We start from the raw sequence: 21445 nt of genomic DNA, 5'->3' as shown, positions 1-21445 counted from the left end.
CAAGATGGTCTGGAGGACCAAGGCTCAGCCCAAGAGTGGTTAGATTTTTTTAATGGAGTTGGCTATAAATTACAGGAATTAGTACTCCAGAGAAAAAAACGCAAAATGGCAAACATAGAGTTAAAAATCACTAATCTACAGCATCAATTAGAGCCTATCAAGGATAGTCAGCTCATCATTGATTTTAACAATAGAGTTCAAAAAAGATTAGAAAAAGTAGATAGGGAAACACAAAAAAAGAAAATTAAGAAGTATCACAGGGATTTAGAAGATTTTAAATCAAATTTAGTTTACTCTTGGCAGCAAGTACCCAGTAACAAAGAAGGCACGCCCCCATCATCCCAAAAATCCCAGGGCCCTACTTTAGCACCAAGCCAAACCAACCCCAACCCCACATCTATTAACCCATATGTGTATGACAATGATTATGCAGAAGAAACCATACGCTCCCCCAAATTCTCCACTCCAATTCAAAGAGGTGGAGGAAAAGGTAGAGGGCTAAAGAGACAAGGTAAACAAAAAGGAAATAATCAGAAGGAATATAATCCACCCGGTCTATTGGATATTCCTATATATAATAAATTTCAACCATTGCAAGAATACCAGACCAATCAGGAATATTATAGCAATCAAATGCACCCACGTCCTTTTTTAGGGAGAGGGAGGGGATTCCAACAAAGGGGACGGGGACTACCCCCACGGAGAGGGAGACCTCCACCTTACTCCCAGCCCTCGAACCTGTACAGGGGTCCACAACCCCCGTTCCAGCACAGAGGTTCACAACCTCCACCTCAACACAGAGGTCCACCACTTCCATTTCAACACAGAGGTCCAAAACCTTGGAATTACCAAAAACCTCCCCAGCGGAAGGAACAGCATCCACAAATAGAGAAGAACGAAAAAGGCAATACAGAGGATGTAGGGCAGGATCTAGAATCCAAAAAAAGAAGAAGGGGGTCCGAGTAGGAGGTATTTTTAATTTGTCTGAAGTCGAATTATCGCATAAGGAATTGAATATTTTAAATTTGGGTCTCAAATGTGGTCTAAAAAAACCCATTAATAAATTTGACGTTTTTATTGATATTCATAAATATATCAGAAAATTAAACATCAAAAAATATTTCCTAGGGTGCGCTCCTCCATCCACCACCACTGTTACCAGAAAATCCAATACACCAATTAACAGTGGTTTAAAAAATAAGTCTCTGTTCAACCCCTTGAATAATCCGAATCATCAAGTTGAGGTGTTCAAGGGACTTATTATACGTGATTTGGAACAGCTTAAACCAAATAAAAATGTGAATGTGAGACACATCAGTGAGGGCATTTCTCTGTTGGAAAAACGGAAAGAAATTGTTATAAGGCCGGCAGACAAGGGAGGAGGTGTGGTGATACTCCCGAAAGAAATGTATCATAACCAGATCATAGAAATGTTATCTGATCAGGTAACATACAAACCCTTGAAGAGAGACCCTACTCATGCCTATAGGGACCAATTGAAAATTTTGGTAGAGATGGGATCTAGGAGTGGAGTGTTAAGCGACAAAGAGAAGCAATTTTTGGTTCCGTCGAGTAGTCGTATCCCTACGTTGTACACTCTGCCGAAGATACATAAAGACCCTTCTAATCCTCCAGCAAGACCCATAGTAAACAGTATAGGATCTGTATCAGCAAGAATGGGACAATACCTAGATTGTTTTTTACAAAAAAGCGTTATGAACACCAGGTCATATCTGAAAGATACAAAAAACTTTTTAAACTTTTTGCAGAACATAGACCTAGCGGGTAGACCACAGATCCTTCTTGTCACAGCAGACGTCTCATCTCTGTATTCTATCATACAGCATGACGATGCTTTGTTGGCACTTAACTGGGCCCTTAGCCAAAGGGACGACCTTCCCCATAACCAAAAAGTTTTTTTAAGGAATGCCCTAGATTTTTGTCTCGGCCATAATTATTTTTGGTATGGAAACACCTTTTATATACAACAGAGAGGAGTGGCGATGGGTGCCAAATTTGCGCCGAGTATCGCAAATCTCTTTATGGCGGAGTGGGAGGATAAGACCATTTTTAAAGATCAGCGCTCTGAATTAATTTTTTATAAACGTTTTATTGACGATTTATTTTTTATCTGGGCCGGACCATCTGAGTCATTGGAACAATTTTTACAGGTTTTAAATTGTAATAGCAATAACATTAGACTAACCTCCAATTGGCACAGTGATACCATTAACTTTCTGGATGTAACCATCTATCGACGTGAGGATAGATTGGAGACTAAAGTGTTCTTCAAAAAGACAGATAGGAACAGTTATCTTCCCATTACCAGTGGCCATCACCCTCTATGGCTAAAAAACATCCCGAAAGGACAGATCATGAGGGTAAGAAGAAACTGTTCAGAAGATACTGAATTTTTGCTCCAATCAAGGACACTCACGGAAAGATTCGAGGCTAAAGGTTATAAACCCGATATGTTAAAGAAAGTGGTGGATGAAGTAGCAGCCCTCCCAAGAGCAATCTGTCTACAAGAAACAACCAAGGAAATCCCCTCTCAGAAAGGAAACAACCGTAATAATGAATGGGGTTTCATATCCCAATTCCATTCCCAATATAAGGAAGTCGAGGAAATTTTTAAAAAACACTGGCATATCCTTTTGATGGATAAAAAATTGACAAGTGTGCTGCCAGCCGCTCCTCAATTCATCTATAGAAAAACCACCAATTTTGGTGACAAAATAGTCAAGAAAGTGCTAGACCCCCCTCAACGCCCCCAGACCTTTTGGGATCGTAACGGATTCTTTGCATGCAGAAAATGCAAAGCATGCAGAGAGGTCGCAAGACCTTTAAGGGGTATTGAAAGTTTTATCTCTCCAGTGAACAACCGGTCTTTTGATATCAAACAGTTTATTACATGTAATAGTTCTTATGTTGTCTACGCTTTAAGGTGCCCTTGTGGCCTGATTTATATAGGCCGGACAAAGAGATTGTTACGGATTAGAATCGCGGAGCACATTAACAACATTAAGATTGGATACAAAGACCACAATGTATCTTTGCATTTTAGGTTGAAACATAACAGGGACCCCAAGGGGTTGGAATTTTGGGGAGTTGAACATCTCCAAACTCACTGGAGGGGTTTGAACCGCATTCGCGAATTATCCAAGCATGAAACTCGATGGATATATTCCGTAGACGCACTTTCCCCCAGAGGTCTCAATATAGAGCTCGATATAAACTGCTTTATTAGTGATACATAATTCCCACTTCTTAATGTCTCTAACATAATATTCCCTATGAGATATAGTTTAATTATTTATTTCTTATCATAATTAATTAATTATTTATTTCTTATCATTTTTATTAAAATTCATAATCACATTGATCATAGAATCGTTTATTGTGTATGGCCATACGGTCTATACATACATACACATAATCTCCCCCATCTTTAGTTGATACATTATTTTAGCCTATTTTTAAGGTATTCTTTTTTAACTTTAGGCAGCTGGTTTTACCTATCACATATTTAAATAGTTAGTACACCTATTTATCTCTATTTATACCATAAATGTGTATTTAATGCCATTGTATTGCATCCTCCACGTATAGTATTAATAGTATTTATTTTCTGTTGCTGGATAACATTATGATAATTTTTATCATTGGATATTAGTATTCACTAGTTTTTATCCCGACATTTATAATAATATTGAAGACTGCTATGGTATATGCTAAATAAGCAGTCCAAACGGGATAAGTTGATACATGGAGGATTGCATCCCATCATGTTATATGTCCTATATTATGCCCATTGCTTGATGTACAGTGAGGATATTGAATAGATGTTGTTTGGGCTCAAACAAAGTACTGTTATGTATAGGACATAGATGTCACAATTTTCTTCCGATACAGGCGGCAGTGGCAGGTTTCTTTTTTTAAAAAAACACTCTGCCGGCGTTGCGAATTTAGTTTCCCATTGCTGACAGTTTTGTAGAGCTCCAGCGTCATGGGGAGGCATCCTATTAAAAGGCCCTCTCCCATTGGCTGTTGCATCTGCCACTGATATAAAAAACCGGCTGAATGATAGGTGGATTACGCCCTCAGATGACGTCCGGAAGTGACGAAACGCGTCAGGGTCGTAATCCACCGGAAGTGACGTGTGCGTTCCACGCACCGGAAGGAACCAGGAAGCAAGTGAAACCAGCCGCATACAGCGAGCGCTCTGGCAACTCCTCCCGGGAGACGTAGACTAAGGCACAGTGCACTTTACAAACGCTCTTTCTGCTTTACTATTGTTTTATTTTTGGTACGCAGTTTTTAAGGGGGGAGGGAACATTATATGTTAATAAACTTATCATTAGCAATATTACGCTATATGAGTTTGTTTTTTTCCCCTTATGGTATACTATTAATCGAGAATGCTAGCGACATCTGGTGGTTGGTGATAGGAGATGGATGGTTATTAAATAACAACAGTACAAAGGCCTGTATTTTCTGGAATTGTGGTGAGTGCAAACTCACTGGGGGACACCCCCTCACGCGGTGTTGTCTTTTTCCTGGTGACAAGAAACTCTTCATATGCACAGACTGGAATTCTTTTGAACTGTCCTGCACATCTTCTTTACCATTTTTTGTCTTATTTATATGTGTCTTGACATCGGGCACATAGCGCTGCTGCAAATAAGGAATCAGAGACTTGGCACCATTGATTTACACCTTTTTTTGCTTATGCATAATTGTGGGCACTGATGGGTGGTACTGTGGGCACTGATGGGTGGCACTGTGGGCACTAATGGGTGGTGCTGGTGGGCACTGGTAGGCAGCACTGTTGCCTATTGCTAGGTGGCACTGGCAGGGGGCACAGGTGGGCACTGATGATCTGGCAGCAGCTTGCCGTGATCAGGACTGATGTCCCTCTCACAGCCGCCAGTGATCGGCTTTTTTTTTTCTCCTCATGCTGTCAGCGCGAGGAGAAAAAATAGCCGATTACCGGCTCTGTTGACATTACATGATCAGCTCTCAGCCAATCACGTGTTAAGGGGTCGGGATCGACCCCTTACTCCGATCTGTGATCCAGCGAATCTCATAGACTCGCTGATCACAGAGTGCGCCGTGCGCGCCCTGAAGGGGGTACGCAGGCCGCTCGGGCACAGGACTACGTCAATAGACGTAGTCCCAGCAAAGCAGGTCCGTGCTGTAGCCGTCATTCGGCTATAGTGTGGATCTGAACTGGTTAATGAATACAGAGCTGCATTCATTTGTGTATTTCATGTCTACCTGTAGCTCAACCTAATGCCCTCCCTCAATCATGATAACCTTTTCACCAGGTCCTATTAGAACCACCATTCAGACACAATGAAGCAATAGCACTGCTCCAATTCTCTTACCGTATTCTTTCACCTCGAATTGCGTGGTATAATTATACAGTGGAGAGTCATCATACTTTGCAGTGATGGTCCATATCCCCAAGCTAAGAGTAGTAGACAATAAGAAATAGTGTTTACATTGCAAACTAATACATAGTTACATAGTTAGTCTGGTTGAAAAAAGACCATCTAGTTCAATCAATAAACAACTTACAAAAGCTCAGAAATGTGCTTTCCATACTGCTATGGTCATGTTTGCATTTTGGTAGTAAGTTTCAAAAGAATGGCTGGCATGGAGATATCTGCCCATCCTCAAGCAGCTCACCTAAGTATCAGGAGACAGGAATACTAGTGCATGTCCTGATACCTTGTCAACTGTGCAAGTAGGCATTCACAGAACTTTGATCCTTTCCTCCACTAGATTAGGGAGCTAAACAAAACAAAAAAAAAAAAAATTTTGAAAAAAAAGTTTTTTCTTAGTTTCTGTCAGAATATGTTGTAAAAAAGTGATTTTTCTCCTGCACTGATGTGCACTTATGAGGCGGCACTGATAGGCACTGATAAAGCGACAATGAAGGGCACTGCTTAGATGGTACTGATGAGAAGGCACTAATACTCCACACTGATGGGCACTAATAGGCAGCAGTAATAGACACTGATAGATGGCACTGATGGGTATTGATCGGCAGCACTGATGAGCATTGTTTGGCAGCACTGATGGGCATTGATCGGCAGCACTGATGGGCACTGATAGGCGGCACTGATGGGCACTTAAAGTGATTGTACTGTAAAGGCTTGTTTTTTTTTTAAAAACTACTGTGCAGCTCGTTTTGCACAGAGTGGCCCCGAACATCCTCTTATGGGGTCCCCCGGAGGCTCTTGCGGCTCCTCCCCACATCAGATAACTCCCTAGGAGAAGCCCTCTCCCGGGGGGTTACCTTGCGGTAGAGCTCCCGAGTCCAGCATTTGCATCCATAGACACAAATTCCGGACTTGGCTCCGCCCCCCAGAGCCCACGTCATTGGATTTGATTGACAGCAGTGGGAGCCAATGGCTGCGCTGCTATCAATCTATCAAATCAAGAGCCGAGAACCCCGGGCAGAGGAAGAGTGCATCCCCAATGGGTGAAATTCCAGGGGGGGCTGGGGGGCCGGTCACTGCCAGGTGTTTTTTCACCCTAATGCATAGGATTACTACCTCTTTGAAGGCAGAACTGATTGGTGTCACTAATTGGCACTGATTGGTGTCACTGATGGACACTGATTGGTGTCACTGATGAGCACTAATTGGTGTCACTGATGGGCATAGCCTGCCATCACTTGCTGGGCACTGTTGGGGTAGCACTGTAATCAGGGGCACTGGTAATAAGTCTCTTAATTACCTGAACAGTCTCCCTTGCGAGGAGATGCCGCTGATCGGCTCTCCTCACCTCACCCTCTGTCAGTATGAGTCGAGGAGAGCCGATAAACGGCACTTCCGCATTTATATGTGATCGACTGTGATTGCACAAAGCCAATCACTTGGGTAAGAGCCGCATCATCGGCTCTTTATCAAGATCAGGGTTGAGGCGTGTCCTGTGAACACAGCGCGTTCGCCGCATTGCGGGCCCCGAGGGCACACAGAACGGGTGGAGATCCCACCTGCCGTCAGTTCCCTATACTATGGGCGGGAGGAGGTTAATGTGTCACAGGAGTTCAGAAAGTACACTTTTATCACTGATAAGCCACCTAAAGCCACTCACAAAGTGTATTTAAATCCTAATATTGAAATTCTCATATTTGTTCCCCTTTGGTCTGTTAAAACCCAACTCCAGAATAAATTTAAATATAGATATTACATTGTACATCAATGACTTCACTCTCAGTCTTGATTCCAAACATCTCTTCCTAAGCCACCCTGCAATGCAATGAATCAAATGCACAGTTTCCTCTATGAGCTGAACTAATAACCTGCCCTAGTGACCAGACATTTTTCTCTACTCTTTATATTCTTGAGCACTGGTCCCCATACTGCTCCTGTGAGTTTTCCTGCAACTGCAGCCTATGTGAGAGGAACTGGTTACTGGAAGTGTTGCCTCCACCAACAGGAGGTATGCACATCAAGCAGGCAATAATGTGGACACCTGATTAAGGACCCCAGGAATTAAACAGACAAAGAAAGAAGGATAATCATAGGACCTCCCTCTTCTTTGCTTCAGTTAAGTAAAACAGGCATTTGAATAGTTTTTTTTCGTTATCTATAGGTTAGTTATAGGGGTGTGGGAGGGTTGCTAATAACCTGGAGTTGGGCTTTAACTGGTTCAAATCTGGCCATTGTGCATATAGGGAGTGGGAGGACAATCATCTTTCTGGGAGGACATAGCAGTCTTCCAGAACTGTGCTTCATGCACACCGCCGGGGGTGCAAAGCAGTGCAATCCTACCGATTCAAGTATTGGATGGCAGTGCTCTGCCCTGGTACCATGTGATTGCTGTGACCAATCACAGCGATCACATATGCAGTGGTAAACAATGGCTGTCATTCATGATGCAATTGAGAACTACTATGATCTCTGTAATTGGTCACGTGGTACAAAGCCATTCACAGTGGCCCAGTACCATGCAATAGCTGTAATTAATCACAGCTATCACAGTAGTTCCCAATGAATGCATCTAATCGCTGTCAGAAATGATTGCTTATATAGCCATTATTATTATACAAGCAATCATAGTGTAAAAAAATCCCAATTAGCTCACTTGAGTAAAACAGTGGGGTTGATTTACTAAAACTGGAGAGTGCAAAAGTTGGTGCAGCTGTGCATGGTAGACAATCAGCTTCTAGCTTAAAGTGTTTGTAAAGGTGTTTTTTTTTTTTTTTTAAAATAACAAACATGTTATACTTACCTTCACTGTGCAGCTCGTTCTGCACAGAGTGGCCCCGAACCTCGTCTTCTGGGGTCCCTCGGCGGCTGTTTCAGCTCCTCCCCGCAAGCATTCACCACCTTAATGCGAGCTCCCTCGCACGGTGGTGAGTGCTTGCGGGCGCGCTCCCGTGATACAGCCGGCGGCTATAGCCGCTCGCTGTATCACTCGGCCCCGCCCCCCGGCGCGCCGCGTCATCGGATGTGATTGACAGCAGCGCGAGCCAATGGCTGCGCTGCTTTCAATCCATCCACTGCAGCCAATCAGCGGCCAGGGTGAGCGGAGGAACAGATGTCGGGAACGCGAAGCTGACTTTCGAGGCGTCAGGTAAGTAAAACGGGGGGGCTGGGGGCGGCGGTTCTGTCAGAAGTTTTTTCACCTTAATGCATAGAATGCATTAAGGTGAAAAAATTTTTACCTTTACAACCCCTTTAAGTGTGTTCAATTAAGCTTTGATAATAAAACCTGGAAGGTGATTGGTTTCTATTCAGAGCTGCACCAGATTTTGCACTCTCCAGTTTTAGTAAAGCAACTCCAGTGTCATTATGGTAACACTGCACTGCTCTGCTGACAGGATGTAAAAAAATAAAAATAAAAAAATAATAATAAAAAAATATATATTATTATTTTTTTTACATACTGTCACCACAGCAAGCGCAGTGTCACTATGGTGACAATGTACTGCTGTGTCGGTGATTATGTACAAGGGCTGGCTGCTCTATCACTGTATGTCAGTGCCACCAGCCTTTGTCTCTAAATAACTGTCACAGCAGAACAATGTCCTCAGAGCAGTCAGCGTCCCTAATCCCCACCATGCCAGTCAGTGTTCCTAATTGTTGCCACACCATTCAGTGTCCTTGATTACTGTCACGCCACTCACTGTGTCTCTGATCACTGCCACACCAGTCAAATTGTCCTTAACTACCACCAAACCATTCATATTGTTCCTGATCACTACCACCCCACTCACTGTGCCTGATCACCGCCACACCAGTCATATTGTCCCTGATCACTATCATCCCACTCACTGTGTCCCTGATCACCGCCACACCAGTCATATTGTCCCTGATCACTATCATCCCACTCACTGTGTCCCTGATCACCGCCACACCAGTCATATTGTCCCTTATCACTGCCACATCACTCACTGTGTCCCTCACCAGTCATAATTGTCCCTGATCACCACCACACCATTTACAGTGTCCATGATGATAGCCACACCAGTCGCAGTGTCACCACAATAGTGTGAGCCAGCAACTGAGTGTCACCACAACAGCTCCAGCATCACCAGACCTGTGTAAGTCACCAGCAGTGCATAATTTATGCCCCTAGAATGCCTGAATGTGCTTGTTGGAATTTGGGCCCATCTTTGTGGCTAGGCTGTGAAAAAATACCACACATGTGGTATCCCCATACTTCGTTGGAGTAGAAGAATGCCTTTTAAGGTGTAATTCTAAGAATGCCTATGATATGTGTTAAAAATATTTTAGTATTTGACAGCTTTGTGTAAAAAAAAATACATTTTTATTTTGTTTCCTGCATTTCCAAAAACTTGTGACAAAAAAAATACATTTTCAAAAGACTCACTATGTCTTTCAGAAATTACCTTGGTCTTGTGCTTTCAAAAATGTGGTCATTTTTGTAGGTGTTTATCCTGTCCTGGCACTTCATGGACTCACTGTAAGCCCAAAGGTGCTCCTTGGAGTTTGGGCCCCTCCATGCATCTAGACCGTAAAACAGTCTAACCCATGTGGTATCCCATGTGGTATTTAGGAGGCATAGCAGAATGTGTTTTGGGGTGTAATTATAAGTATGCCTATGCTGTGTGTGACTAAAATTACAACTTTGTGGGGGGGGGGGATATTTAATTTCTTAATTTTCCCAAAAAGTGACATAAAAAATTAAACTTAAAAAAACTTGCCAAGCCTCATGCTAAATACCTTGAACTGACTACTTTGCAAAAATGGTGGGTATTTGTACTGTCCTGGTATTTTAGGGTCTCAAGAAATGAGATAGGAAGTGAGTACGTGTTTAGTGTTAAAGCCAGGTTTAAGTGTTAAGGGCTCAAAAAAAAAAAATTAAAGTCAGCAGCTACAAATGCTGTTGGAAACTAAAAATTGTAACAAAAAATAAACAACTACCGTATTTTTCCGTGTATAAGACGCTTATACATGGTCAGTCAGCCTGGGAGATAGCCGCGCAGGTGCGTCGCTGCCCATAGCTTGTCAAAAGGCTTCATCCAATCACAAGCCGTATGTTACTGACGTTAGCTGGAGCTGGAGGTGAGGGGGGAAGTGGAGAGTGCGCAGATGCAACAGGGACCGGAGTGTTCTGAGCCCAAGATGTCAGAAAATAATACAAAAGTAAGTGATTGTCTTACTCTGCAAAAGTCAAACCAAATGTAGCCAGCTATGCAAAAGAGCATGGGAATAGAGCTGCAGATAAACAGTTTGTAGCTCCCTTCACTGAGTGTATAATCAGACAGTGGAAAAAACAGGAAGAACAACCCCTGCATAATATGCTGGTTTTTAAACATTAACTGTAATGTGTTCTGTTTTACCTATGTTTAAAATATTGATTTCTTAATTTTGGGTTGAAAAAGTGGGGGGGCGTCTTGTACATGGGGGCGTCTTATACACAGAAAAATATGGTACTTACCTCGACCAGCCTTTCAATACATCTGGAAGGCACAGGTGAGGTCTGTGTGCCCCTCAGCTGCCTCTCAGAAGAGTTAGGCATGTGGAATCCCATACAAGAAGTAGACTGGCCAGCTTTTCCAGGAAACGTCAGAAGGCAGAGGAATTATTTTTGTGTACAAATTTGATTTTTCAAAAAGCTTTTTGTATTTGAGGGGTGGGGTGGTGTGAGGAAAGCATACATTTTGTTTGCTTTAGGAAAACACTGGGCAGATATTTGGAAACACTCGAGCTAATACAAGAAGAAAAATTCCCTGGACCTTCAGAGATTCATGACCAGCAACATTTAATGCACTCATTTTATATAACCTCATTTTAACTACAATGTGATGGCTCCTAAATTGATTCTCATTCTAAACACACAAATACTACATTTTTATCAACAACCACTGTCCCACTTACCTGACTAGTTCTGTTAGCTGGTAAGTCCTCTCAATGATACCTGACCTAACTTCAAAAACATCTTGTTTCACAATTATATTATCTGGAGTCTGGAGTGAAAATATAACAAAGAAATGTTTAGTATTTACAGGTATGTAGTACTAGGGAATCTATATACAATTAAAACTATTTAAAAAAAAAACAAGTTTGATTTCAAGGAAGAACAACAGATGGTTGTAGACATTAAAAAAGGACTGCATATGCAGACATGGTGCAACTTCAGAAATGTACATAAATGCTCATGTTTACTAATTAGTAGTGAGCAAACCAGGCAAAACCCCACTGAAGTCTATGAAAACTAAATTGTACTTTTTTCTGCCCCTTTTTAAAGCCTAATGTGCAAGCCTTTATAAAAAAAAAAGCATAGGTAGTCTGGTTCTGCCATAATGGACATCTAATTATTCAGACACTTTTTTAAAAAAATACCTTTTAACAGTGAAAGAGTCTTATTGAGATTTAACATTATAAGTACAGTAAATACAGTAAATACATTATAAATACAGTAAATAAATATTTTAACCAGCCTTCAGCTGTCCCTCCCAATTTCTCTGTGTCCCGATTGCAGCTTGGCATCGTGTAGACCGGCTGTTGTCATCTACTGAGCATGCTCCATTTTCAGTTCCCTTCTAAGCTCTTCATTTCCTCCTTTTTCTTATCTGTGCAGTCCATGTGACTATAGCGTCACACATGTGGGTGTATACAGAGTGGTAAATTACACTCCCCTTGTTCCTCCTCTATGTCCTCCTGTTCCCAAACACTATGGGTGCAGAGTATAGTATACTGATTGATTAAATTCACTAAGAATCTCACAAAAAAGCTTAGTTTTAATATAAATCAGTATTAAACGTAGCAAACAAAATGCTAATACCAATAAAATAAACAAAGAGCCTTGGATGCAGATGCTGTCTGAACAAAATAAAAGCTTGTGTCACTCTGACTCTGCCTACACCATATTAATGCAGAAAAAATACACATTTGGTGTTCAATAAAGATCTAAAGTGAGCTGTAAAAAGTTTTTTAATATCTAATTTAGTTTGAATTGCTCTTCTGAAGCATACATCAGTAAAGTAATAGAAGCTCCTCCCAAAGATCCTTCCCTGTAGATGCCAAAGAACAAGGAAAGATTATGTGGCCACACAACAGAGCTGCAGGAATAATGTACTTGATTTGAAAAAGCTAACTATAAGGTACTGCCCCGTTGGTACTTAGTACCTCTCAGAATAGCTAAATTTGTCCCTTCCTACTTCCTACAGGTGGACCTGCCCAATAGTCTAAACCTTCTGGAACAATATTTTTACTCTCCCTTTCAGAATGTTCAACATACTGATGCAGCCAAACCCAACCTCGGTACTTCTCAACCTAAAACCAGATTCCCTATCAGGCACACAAATCAAGTTTTTTCTACAACTCCTTACAGCTGCAAAACAAACTTTAGCTAAAGCATGGAAATTCCTTTCTTTAGTTGTAGCAGAGGCTAAACATAGGGTAAATCGCACCATGACACATGCCAAAATGGAAGCTATAGAAAAAGATCAGGTTTCCAAATTCAATAAAATATGGCAACCCTGGGTCACACACTGCTTACCGCCGACTTTTGATCAATCAGTTCTCCTATCACGCTAACAGGCTCTTTACCGTCCCCAATGAATGTCTAGTTGGTAACCAGGTCACCCTTGTGGATTCCCTTCTTTTCTTTCCCCTCTCCCCCCTCTTTTCTTTCCCTCCTTTTTGTTAGATATGAAGCTCTCTCCTCCTTATACACCACAATCTTTTTCTCCCTAGCTGCAATCCCTTTGGTCATTCCTAGACAATTTTGTCACGCCTATATCCCTGTTACTAAACAATGTTTTGTTACTCCAGTAACCTTATATATGACTTTGCAGCAATATTTCGCTACTCATTGTAAACTCTGGTCATCAGCTCCTTTGTGCAAGGAGGAACAGGATGAGCACTACCAGAGCCCTACAGAATGACGTCCAGCAGGCCACTGGTGTGAATGTCTCTGACCAAAAAATCAGAAACATGACTTCATGAGGGTGGCCTGAGGGCCCGACATCCTCTAGTGGGCCCTGTGCTCACTGCCCGGCCCCGTGGCGCTTGATTGGCATTTGCCATTGAACACCAGAATTGGTAGGTCCACTACTGGCACCCTGTGCTTTTCACATATGAGAGCAGGTTCACCCTGAGCACATGTGACAGACGTGAAAGGGTCTGGAGAAGCTGTGAAGAATGTTATGCTGCCTGTTACATCGTTCAGCATGACCGCTTTGGTGGTGGGTCAGTGATGGTCTGGGGAGGCATATCCATGGACGGACACACAGACCTCTACAGGCTAGACAATGGCACCCTGACTGCTATTAGGTACATCCTTGGACCCATTGTCAGACCCTACATTGGTGCAGTGGGTCCTGGGTTCCTCCTGGTGCACGACAATGCCGGGCCTCATGTGGCGAGAGTATGCAGCCAGTTCCTGGAGTATGAAGAAACTGAAACCATTGAATGGCCCCCATGCTCGCTTGACCTAAATCTAATAGAACACCCCTAGGACATTATGTTTCGGTCCATCCGATGCCTCTAGGTTGCACCTCAGTCTGTTTAGGAGCTCAGTGATGCCATGGTCCAGATCTGGGAGGAAATACCCCAGGACACCATCCGTCATCTCATTAGGAGCCTGCCCAGACAGTGTCAAGCATGCATACAATCACGTGGGGGCCAGACAACCTACTGAGTACCATTTTGAGTTGCTGCAATGAAATTTCAGCAAAATGGACTAACCTGCTGCATAATTTTTTCACTTTGATTTTTTGGGGTGTCTTTGAATTCATCCCACTGTAGGTTGATCATTTTCATTTCCATCAAACAATGTGGCATCCTTTTGTTCCTTACACATCCACACACCCAGTCCATATTGGTATAGATATCCAGCATGAGATATCCCCATTGAGATCTGATGTGTTTTCAATGTGTTACATTTTTTTGAGCAGTGTATTTGAAGAATTTTTAAGGGGTTTGTCCTACTATCTTTTGCAATCTGTCATTTGTTTTGAATTTTTGCAGCTTTGATTTTCTTTTTACATATACTGTTGTTTTTTTTTTTTTGTAACATTTAAAGGGTGATAGTGTTACTTTATTTTTATATTTTTTATATTTATAAATGTATACATTTTTGAACTTTAACTGTTTCTGTAGTGCCATTACTTCAGTTAATTGCTGGGTAGTTAAAATCCCCCAATATTATCACTGTCCCAGCCTTTGCAGCCCTTCCTATCTGTGCAAGAAGCCGAGTCGCCACCCCCTCATTAACACTGACCTATAACAAACTCCAATGATTACATTTGTAGTACACACACCCATGTGCAGTTCCACCCATAATGCTTCAGCTTCATCACACTCTCAACTAGAGCCGTGTACACACGGGCAGACTTTTCGGCATCAAAGGTCCAACGGTCTTTCCAACGGACTTTCGACCGACTTTTGATGGACTTCCAACGGACTTTCAAATGAACGGACTTGCGCACACACGATCACACCAAAGTCCGACGGATTAGTACGTGATGACGTACGACCAGACTAAAATAAGGAAGTTAATAGCCAGTAGCCAATAGCTGCCCTAGTGTCGGATTTCGTCCCTCAGACTAGCATACAGACGAGCGGATTTTTCGACTGGACTCGAGTCCGTCGGAAAGATTTGAAACATGTTCCAAATCAAAAGTCCGTCTGATTTTCGACCGAAAAAGTCCACTGCAGGTCCGATGAAGCCCTCACATGGTCGGATTGTCTGACGGATTCGTCCCGTCGTACCAGTCTGGTCAAAAAGTCCGCCCATGTGTACATGGCATAAGTCCTCACACTTTCACCCTTGATTTGAGATCACTTATCACATAGAGACAGACACCACCACCTTTCCTTATTACCCTGTCTCTCCAAAAGAAAGCATAGTCAGGAATATTAATAGCCCAGTCATGAGATAAATGAAGCCAAGATTCAGCAATACCAATTAAATCCATAGTTCTCTTCATGCACCAAATCTTCCAACTCATGGCATTGGTGAACAAACACTTTAATTCATTGTCACATTTTGCACACATATTTTGCATATTTTGTATTTTAGTACAAATAGTACAATTTCCAATGGTTATTTGTAACATGGGGGACTTTTTATCACCTGCTATAGCCCCCCACCCCATCTTTCCACATTCTAACCACCAATAGGGACTGACCCCTATCTGACCTGGTTGCCCCATTATAATCTAATTCTCCCCTGCCCCAATCCTAGTTTAAATATTTCTCCAGCCTACCCATAAACCTCTCCCTCAGCACAGCAGATCCCCTTTCTATTTAGGTGCAAACCATCTTAAGCATATAGGTTACATAGTTACATAGTTACATAGTCGATGAGGTTGAAAAAAGACACAAGTTCATCAAGTACAACCTATGTGTGTGATTATATGTCAGTATTACATTGTATATCCCTGTATGTTGCGGTCGTTCAAGTGCTTATCTAATGCCGCGTACACACGATCGGATTTCTCGTCGGAAAAAGATATGACGGCTTTTCAGACGGGATTCCGCTCAAGTTTGCCTTGCATACACACGGTCACGCAAAAGTTTGCTGAAATTACGACCATCAAGAACACGGTGACGTACAACACTAGGACGAGCTGAGAAAATGAAGTTCAATGCTTCGAATTGTTTCGGAGCATGCGTATGGATTTTGCTCGTCGGAATTGCCACAGACGATCACATTTTTGGATAGGAATTTTTCCCGACCGAAAAATTGAGAGCATGCTCCATCGGTCTTTTGCTGGCGGAATTCCAGCCAGCAAAAGACCGATGGAGCATACACACGGTGGCATTTTCCGACGAAAAATTCTCATCGGTCTTTTGCGGGCCGAAATTCCAATCGTGTGTATGCGGCATTATAGTTTTTTGAAACTATCGATGCCCCCCGCTGAAACCACTGCCTGTGGAAGGGAATTCCACATCCTTGCCGCCCTTACAGTAAAGAACCCTCACGCAGTTTAAGGTTAAACCTCTTTTCTTCTAATTTTAATGAGTGGCCACGTGTCTTATTAAATTCCCTTCCGCAAAAAAAGTTTTATCCCTATTGTGGGGTTGCCAGTATGGTATTTGTAAATTTAAATCATATCTCAAGCGTCTCTTCTCCAGAGAGAATAAGTTCAGTGCTTGCAACCTTAACATAACTAATATCCTCCAGACCCTTTTTAGCTTTGCTGCGTTGCCCTTCTTTGTACACCCAAAGGGTGCCCCCCTCCCCCAAAGCACCTACCCCCATGTTGAGGGCATGCAGCCTGGTACGGTTCAGGGGGGGGGGCGCTCGCTTGTCCCCACCCCCTTTCCTGACCGGCCGGGCTGTGTGCTCGGATCGGGGTCTGGTATGGATTTTGGGGGGGACCCCACGCCGTTTTTTTCGGCGTAGGGGGTTCCCCTTAAAATCCATGCCAGACCTAAGGGCCTGGTATGCCCCACGAAAGGGGCTCACAGGGTGTCAATCTCGCCGATAAAAGCGGCGAGATTGACTTCCTTTTCTAGTCCCGTCGTACCCGAGTCACGTTCAAAATGAACGGACTTGTCCGTGTGTGGGAAAGTCCTTTCATTCTGAAAGTCCGCCGTAACTCTGGCGAAAGTCCGTCGGAAAGACGGGTGGACCTAGCCTGCCGGAAAGTCCGGCGGGAAGAACGTCTGACCAAGTCTGCCGGAAAGTCTGCTCATGTGTACGCGGCGTACTAGATACTAGTACACATTTCAGAAGACTCTAATGCACCATACACACGGTCGGATTTTCCGACGGAAATTGTGTGATCGGAGCGTGTTGTCGGAAATTCCGACCGTGTGTGGGCTCCATCGGACATTTTCCATCGGATTTTCCGACACACAAAGTTTGAGAGCAGGCTATAAAATTTTCCGACGACAAAATCCGTTGTCGGAAATTCCGATCGTGTGTACACAAATCCGACGCACATAGTGCCACGCATGCTCAGAATAAATTAGGAGACAAAAGGCATTGGCTACTGCCCCATTTATAGTCCCGACGTACGTGTTTTACGTCACCTCGTTCAGAACGATCGAATTTTCTGACAACTTTGTGGGACCGTGTGTATGCAAGACAAGTTTGAGCCAACATCCGTCGGAAAAAATCCATGGATTTTGTTGTCAGCATTAGGCTTCATGTACATGGGACGTTGCTTAACCTCTCCTGAACGATTTAACTTGACTGCTAAAAACCGGCATCTAAAAACATCCATACAGCGGCGTTTACTTGGCGCATTTAGCAGCGTTTGTAAAAATTATATATATATATATATTTTCTGTTAAAATGAAAAACAACTGTAAATGAAACGCTGCTAAACGCGAGTTACCGCGTTAAGCAGCGTTTACAAGCTGTTACAGGCATTTGGCATTTTTTGACATCTGTCTGAACCCATTTTTTTTGTGTTCCAAAAAAGGCTTCTAAACTCAACTGCCTTGAAACAACTATAAGTGACCCTGTGTACATGTACTGATAAAATAACATAGAGGAGAGCTCAGAGGCAGCTGAAAAAAATGCCCAACTGCTCCTAAACGTCCGTTTACCAGCAGCAGTGTACATGATGCCTTATGCCCCGTACACACGGTCGGATTTTCCGATGGAAAATGTCCGATCGGAGCATGTTGTCTGAAATTCCAACCATGTGTGGGCTCCATCGGACATTTTCCATCGGATTTTCTGACACACAAAGTTTGAGAGCAGGATATAAAATTTTCCGACAACAAAATCTGTTGTCGGAAATTCCGATCTTGTGTACACAAATCCGACGGACAAAGTGCCATGCATGCTCAGAATAAATAAAGAGATGAAAGCTATTGGCCACTGCCCCGTTTATAGTCCCGACGTACGTGTTTTAAGTCACCGCATTCAGGACGATCGGATTTTCCAACAACTTTGTGTGACCGTGTGTATGCAAGACAAGTTTGAGCCAACATCCGTAGGAAAAAATCCTAGGATTTTGTTGTCGGAATGTCCGAACAAAGTCCGACCGTGTGTACGGGGCATTAGACTACTTTCACACTGAGGCGCTTTACAGGTGCTTTAGTGCTAAATTTAGCGCCTGCAAAGTGCCTTTTCTGCCACTCCAGTGTGAAAGCCTGGGGGCTTTCACACAGGAGTGGTGCGCTTGCAGGAAGTTAAAAAAAGTCCTGCAAGCAGCGTCTTTGAGGCACTTTTGGAGTGATGTATACACCACTCCTAAAGCGCCCCTGCCCATTAAAATTGAATGCTTTGTGGGTGCCTTTAACCCCTTATTCGGCCGCTAGCGGGGGTTAAAAGTGCCCCGCTAGTGGCCGAAAATCGCCTCTAAAACTACGGTAAAGCCCCACTAAAACATAGAGGCACTTTACTCCTGGTGCCCACGCGCGGCAGGGGATCTGTCCACTGATGCCCTGCTGATCAGAATAGAGTAGGGCAGATGAGAGGTTTGTGTCCACAGACATGGACAGACCCCACTCTGCTCTATGGGTGGCTGGGAATAAACGGACTTCGCTGTCCACTTACACCCAGCTGTCTCCGATCTGGTCTGCCCACACAGAAGAAGACGCGGTCCTCCTCCATTTTTTATGTTAGTGGGCCTGTTCATAGGAATGCAAGCACCATCCAATTCAGTCCACCTGAAAAACTTTGTGAATTTACCCTTATTTATCAAAGCATAATGGCTAAGACATTTTAGAAGAAATGCTGTGTGAGCTGTACAGTGAAGATTACTGGGTAAGATTACTGGAACTGGGAACAAGGAGTTGCCTTAAAGGACAACTTTTACCAAAACTGATGTTGTCCTTTAAGGAATAAAAAAGATATGTGAATAACATGTAATACAGCTAGTGAACTCTGGGTCATACAGGTATCAGAGCACTTGTTCTATCCCACATATACTTTATGTATTTTTTTTTCTTTTGTTGTATTGAACTGTATCAGTTTACTTATTCTGAAATATGCTGACATCATGTGCTTGTTTGGGGCCACTACAACTAGTTTGGTATTCCACTATGTCTTCCCATCCTGTTTAGTGCTAGTTAGTTTAGTACTAGCTAGACCAGTGGTGGCTGCTCATAAGGAGCGCAGTGACGCCACCCCCCTAATCCATGTGCCCGGCCCCTATTCTACATGAAAAGCGCCAGTCGCATGGATTCCAATGGTTTTTTTTTGTAAGCACGTGATTAAAGCCTGAGGCTCTAATTGGCTTCAAAAAAGGGTGGGCTCGGGACGCCCTGAGCCCACCCAGTTGTGTGACAATAGTAAATTAATATTCGCTATTGTCTTCTTGATTCCCCTCCCGGCCAATCAGGAAGCGGGTCCTGAGACCCGATTGGCCAAGAAGTCTTAAGACCGGCCAATCGGGTCTCAGGACCCACTCCCTGTTCAGTCGGGAGGAGAAGAAACGGCCTCAGAGCGAGGAGCAGAAGCCCTACCCTGGATCCTTGTCATCTGCCTCCTAAGGTAAGGAGGCCTCTGACTGCCGCCTTCCCATCTGTCTCCCACGAGGCATAGGGGGAACGCCACCTTCCCATAGGTCTACCGTGGGCGGGGGGGGGGGGCGTTGGTTTGCCGCCCCCCCAAAATATTGAGCACCAGCCCTCCCTGTTGCCTCAGTCATTGTTTGTTCTTTGCAGAGAAAGGACTTAGAAAAGTAATTGTCTTCTTACAGTACAAAAGACTGGAAAAATATACTCTATACTGCACACATCTGAAGTAAAATTGCATCGAATTCAAATTCTGCGTCTTATTGAAGAGTTAAGCTGCTTGTGGATGGTGCCATATCAGCAGGTGACCATACTGTCTGGACAGACTGGGCCTATAAATGTATGTCATTACATAAAGCTTCATTTGAAAAAGAACAGCACTAAACAAATTAATAAATGTACACGTGCCTACATACATTAATATAATTTATAGAAAGCTCTGGCTCACCGAAAATTCAACTTTTAATGGTCTTCCCTTTGGCTTCAGTTTGTAGTCCATGGCAAATAACCGATAAAGAACTGGAAAAAGGGAAGAGAAGCAAAACATTAAAATTCTGCTCTATTTTAATATAGCAGGATGCTGGGACAAACCTACAGCCACAAGGTCCACAAGAGTGGCCCCATCCAACCCCCTTTTACTAATCTGTCTTTACATGACTATCACTTATAGGACAAGAGGGAGACCAATGCTGTCTTCTGCTCTTCTGCTGATCTAGCCTATACTCTTTAGGTTCCAGCTTGAGGCCAAGCCCCAAAAAAAATTGAACTAAAAAAACACTGAGAGGTACAATTTTTACTCTTCGGTAATAACTGCTTCTTTCTGCCTGTCAATTTTTATGTACGCTGAGCCGCGAATGTGCAGTTTTATGTACATTAACGGTACCGCTCTGTGCTGAGCTGATGTCTCTTCCATGCACATCAGTGACATCATCGCAGCCTAGCCAATCAAGAGTCCGAAGAGTCAGGAAGAAAGACCAGAAAAGAGAAGATGGAAGCACCCTTGACAGCTGAGAGCACTGGAGAGGTCACTTGGCAGGTAAGTCTTCCATAAAGTGCTAATTTGTGGTGCATACTCTTACATTATGGAATAAAGCTTCTGGTCCCATTTTAAATTGTATTTATGCTGTGGTTTATTTATGCTAAACAAAATTGTAAAGCACAAGGAAGAGTTTGAACCTATAAAAAGGTGGAATATGAGCACATTAAAGCAGAGCTCCACCAAAAAGGGGAAGCTCCGTTTGTTCGCACCATCCCCCCTTCACTGCTACATTTGGCACTTTTTGGGGGGGGGGGAGCGGGTACCTGGTTTTGACAGGTACCCACACCAACTTCTGGGTAAGATCGCAGATCAGCGATCTACGATATATCCGGCCCCTCCTTCATTCCCCTCCGCTGCCTTCTGGGACCTGTGTGTGTCCCAGAAGATAGCTGGACCATTCAGAAAGCGCAGCGTGACTCGTGCATGCACAGTAAGAAACCAGCTGTGAAGCCTGAAGGGCTACACCCGAAGCTGATGGACGAATTGGCGT

The 21445-nt window shown here is 43.3% G+C and overlaps 1 protein-coding gene across 1 annotated transcript in view; it reads right to left on the bottom strand.

The window, feature by feature from the left end:
• The window catches only part of LOC141133429 (complement C3-like), a 731058-nt gene that overhangs the window by 598198 nt on the left and 111415 nt on the right, over positions 1 to 21445 (bottom strand). The window contains exons 4-6 of the mRNA XM_073622815.1: positions 20365 to 20435; positions 11364 to 11452; positions 5388 to 5470 (exon numbers count right to left, since the gene is read on the bottom strand). Of these exons, the coding sequence (XP_073478916.1) occupies positions 5388 to 5470; positions 11364 to 11452; positions 20365 to 20435 (243 nt within the window). The remainder of the gene's footprint in view (positions 1 to 5387; positions 5471 to 11363; positions 11453 to 20364; positions 20436 to 21445) is intronic.

This window comes from Aquarana catesbeiana, linkage group LG03 (assembly GCF_042186555.1).
Source record: "Aquarana catesbeiana isolate 2022-GZ linkage group LG03, ASM4218655v1, whole genome shotgun sequence".
NCBI classification, from domain to species: Eukaryota; Metazoa; Chordata; class Amphibia; order Anura; family Ranidae; genus Aquarana; species Aquarana catesbeiana.
Note: the sequence above shows the minus strand (reverse complement) of the source record. Positions and strands in the feature narration are given on the sequence as shown.